General features: G+C 59.4%; 1 protein-coding gene across 1 annotated transcript in view; it reads left to right on the forward strand.

Moving 5' to 3' along the window:
* Positions 1-699: 699 nt before the first annotated feature.
* LOC123751757 (uncharacterized) overlaps positions 700-3,548 on the forward strand; it is a 4,305-nt gene continuing 1,456 nt past the window's right edge. Inside the window, exons 1-2 of the mRNA XM_069300917.1 lie at positions 700-776; positions 1,025-2,010. Coding sequence (XP_069157018.1) covers positions 700-776; positions 1,025-2,010 — 1,063 coding nt within the window. The remainder of the gene's footprint in view (positions 777-1,024; positions 2,011-3,548) is intronic.

The following is a 3,548-nucleotide window of genomic DNA, read 5'->3' on the forward strand; positions in this document are numbered from 1 at the left end:
TTTCATAAGAAAAAAATTAGAAAAATACAGAAATTTGGGAAAACTTGGCTTATTAGGCAAATCAGGGCTTGCATAGTAGGCCAAGAACAGCGTTCTGGCTATTAGGTACAACATATATATTTATATATAATTTGACGAAAGGAAAGAGCATCGCCAGACAAGGACTGTCATCCGAACATTCAAATGTAAAGAGATGAAATTAAGGAGAAAAATGGAAGCATGACTTCCAGCCAGTCAGCCAGCCAGTAAGCCACACAGTAAGCCAGTCAGCCAGTAAGCCAGTCAGCAACCCACACAGTAAGCCAGCCAGTAAGCCACACAGTAAGCCAGTCAGCCAGTAAGCCAGTCAGCAACCCACACAGTAAGCCACACAGTAAGCCAGACAGCCAGCCAGTAAGCCACACAGTAAGCCAGTCAGCCAGCCAGTAAGCCACACAGTAAGCCAGTCAGCCAGTAAGCCAGTCAGCCAGTAAGCCAGTCAGCAACCCACACAGTAAGCCAGACAGTAAGCCAGCCAGCCAGCCAGCCAGTAAGCCAGCCAGTAAGCCAACCAGCCAGTAAGCCAACCAGCCAGTAAGCCAGCCAGCCAGCCAGTTAGCCAGCCAGACAACCAGCCAACCAGCCAACCAGCCAGCCAGCCAGCCAGCCAACCAGCCAGCCAACCAGCCAGCCAACCAGCCAGCCAGGAACACTTTAATCATGGGAGCTCAAACGCTCATATTACAGAGAATACAGCAACATAAAAAGCCAGATACAGGTTACAGCGAATTACAACGGTGAGACGTGATTGGCAGAGCGCTGTAGCAAGGCTCAGCAGTAGAACTGCGCGTTACAGCAAGGGAACAGCGCGTTACAGCAAGGGAACAGCGCGTTACAGCAAGGGAACAGCGCGTTACAGCAAGGGAACAGCGCGTTACAGCAAGGGAACAGCGCGTTACAGCAAGGGAACAGCGCGTTACAGCAGGTTACATAAAGATTATAGCAGGAGAACAGATTACAGCACGTAGACAGCTGGTTGAAGCAGGGGAACAGCAGGTTACAGCAGGGAAATAGCAGGCTACAGCAGGGAAACAGCAGGTTACAGCAGGTTACAGGAAGGGGGAACAGCAGGGGGAACAGCAGGGGGAACAGCAGAAGGAACAGCAGGGGGAACAGCAGAAGGAACAGCAGGGGGAACAGCAGAAGGAACAGCAGGGGGAACAGCAGAAGGAACAGCAGGGGGAACAGCAGGGGAACAGCAGGGGGAACAGCAGAAGGAACAGCAGGGGGAACAGCAGAAGGAACAGCAGGGGGAACAGCAGGGGGAACAGCAGGGGGAACAGCAGGGGGAACAGCAGAAGGAACAGCAGGGGGAACAGCAGAAGGAACAGCAGGGGGAACAGCAGAAGGAACAGCAGGGGGAACAGCAGAAGGAACAGCAGGGGGAACAGCAGAAGGAACAGCAGGGGAACAGCAGGTTACAGCAAAGGAACAGCAGGGGCCCCGCAGGTTACAGCAGGGGCGCCCAGCAGGGGAAACAGCAGGGGTCCCAGCAGGCTACAGCAGGGACCCAGCAGGTTACAGCAGGGGGCCCAGCAGGTTACAGCAGGGGGCCCAGCAGGTTACAGCAAGGGCGCCCAGCAGGGGGAACAGCAGGTTACAGCAGTGACCCAGCAGATTACAGCAGGGGCGCCCAGCAGGTTACAACAGGGGCGCCCAGCAGGTTACAACAGGGACCCAGCAGGTTACAACAGGGACCCAGCAGGTTACAGCAGGGGGCCCAGCAGGTTACAGCAGGGGGGGCCCAGCAGGTTACAGCAGGGGGCCCAGCAGGTTACAGCAGGGGGCCCAGCAGGTTACAGCAGGGGGCCCAGCAGGTTACAGCAGGGGGCCCAGCAGGTTACAGCAGGGGGCCCAGCAGGTTACAGCAGGGGACCCAGCAGGTTACAGCAGGGGGCCCAGCAGGTTACAGCAGGGGGCCCAGCAGGTTACAGCAGGGGGCCCAGCAGGTTACAGCAGGGGGCCCAGCAGGTTACAGCAGGGGGTGCCCAGCAGGTTACAGCAGGGGGTGCCCAGCAGGTTACAGCAGGGGGTGCCCAGCAGGCTACAGCAGGGGCCCCAGCAGGTTACAGCAGGGGGCCCAGCAGGTTACAGCAAGGGCGCCCAGCAGGGGGAACAGCAGGGGTCCCAGCAGGCTACAGCAGGGGCCCAGCAGGTTACAGCAGGGGGCCCAGCAGGTTACAGCAGGGGACCCAGCAGGTTACAGCAGGGGGTGCCCAGCAGGTTACAGCAGGGGGTGCCCAGCAGGTTACAGCAGGGGGCCCAGCAGGTTACAGCAGGGGGTGCCCAGCAGGTTACAGCAGGGGGCCCATCAGGTTACAGCACGGGGTGCCCAGCAGGTTACAGCAGGGGACCCAGCAGGTTACAGCAGGGGACCCAGCAGGTTACAGCAGGGGGTGCCCAGGTTACAGCACGGGGCCTAGCAGGTTACAGCAAGGGCCCCCAGCAGGTTACAGCAGGGGGCCCAGCAGGTTACAGCAGGGGGTGCCCAGCAGGTTACAGCAGGGGGTGCCCAGCAGGTTACAGCAGGGGGTGCCCAGCAGGTTACAGCAGGGGACCCAGCAGGTTACAGCAGGGGACCCAGCAGGGGCCCAGCAGGTTACAGCAGGGGGCCTAGCAGGTTACAGCATGGGCGCCCAGCAGGGGGAACAGCAGGTTACAGCAGTGACCCAGCAGGTTACAGCAGGGGATCCAGCAGGTTACAGCAGGGGGCCCAGCAGGTTACAGCAGGGGGCCCAGCAGGTTACAGCAGGGGCCCAGCAGGTTACAGCAGGGGGCCCAGCAGGTTACAGCAGGGGGCCCAGCAGGTTACAGCAGGGGGCCCAGCAGGTTACAGCAGGGGGCCCAGCAGGTGGAAAATAATTGAGGGGCTGGTCCCAAACCTGCACACAGAAATAACACCACATGAGACCAGAAGACATGGCAGGATGTGCAGAATACCCCCGTTGAAAAGCAGAGGTGCAATAGGTACTCTGAGAGAGAACTCTATCAACATCAGAGGCCCGAGACTGTTCAACACGCTTCCACTACACATAAGGGGCATAACTGGCAAACCCCTCACAGTGTTCAAGAGAGAACTGGATAAGCACCTCCAAAGGATACCTGATCAACCAGGCTGTGACTCATACGTCAGGCTGCGAGCAGCCGCGTCTAACAGCCTGGTTGATCAGTCCAGCAACCAGGAGGCCTGGTCGACGACCGGGCCGCGGGGACACTAAGCCCCGGAAGCACCTCAAGGTAGCCTCAAGGTAGGTTACAGCAGGGGGTGCCCAGCAGGTTACAGCAGGGGGCCCAGCAGGTTACAGCAGGGGGCCCAGCAGGTTACAGCAGGGGGCCCAGCAGGTTACAGCAGGGGCCCCAGCAGGTTACAGCAGGGGCCCCAGCAGGTTACAGCAGGGGCCCCAGCAGGTTACAGCAGGGGCCCCAGCAGGTTACAGCAGGGGCCCCAGCAGGTTACAGCAGGGGCCCCAGCAGGGGGAACAGCAGGTTACAGTGACCCAGCAGGCTAC

Source organism: Procambarus clarkii, chromosome 45 (genome assembly GCF_040958095.1).
Source record: "Procambarus clarkii isolate CNS0578487 chromosome 45, FALCON_Pclarkii_2.0, whole genome shotgun sequence".
In the NCBI taxonomy this organism is placed as follows: Eukaryota; Metazoa; Arthropoda; class Malacostraca; order Decapoda; family Cambaridae; genus Procambarus; species Procambarus clarkii.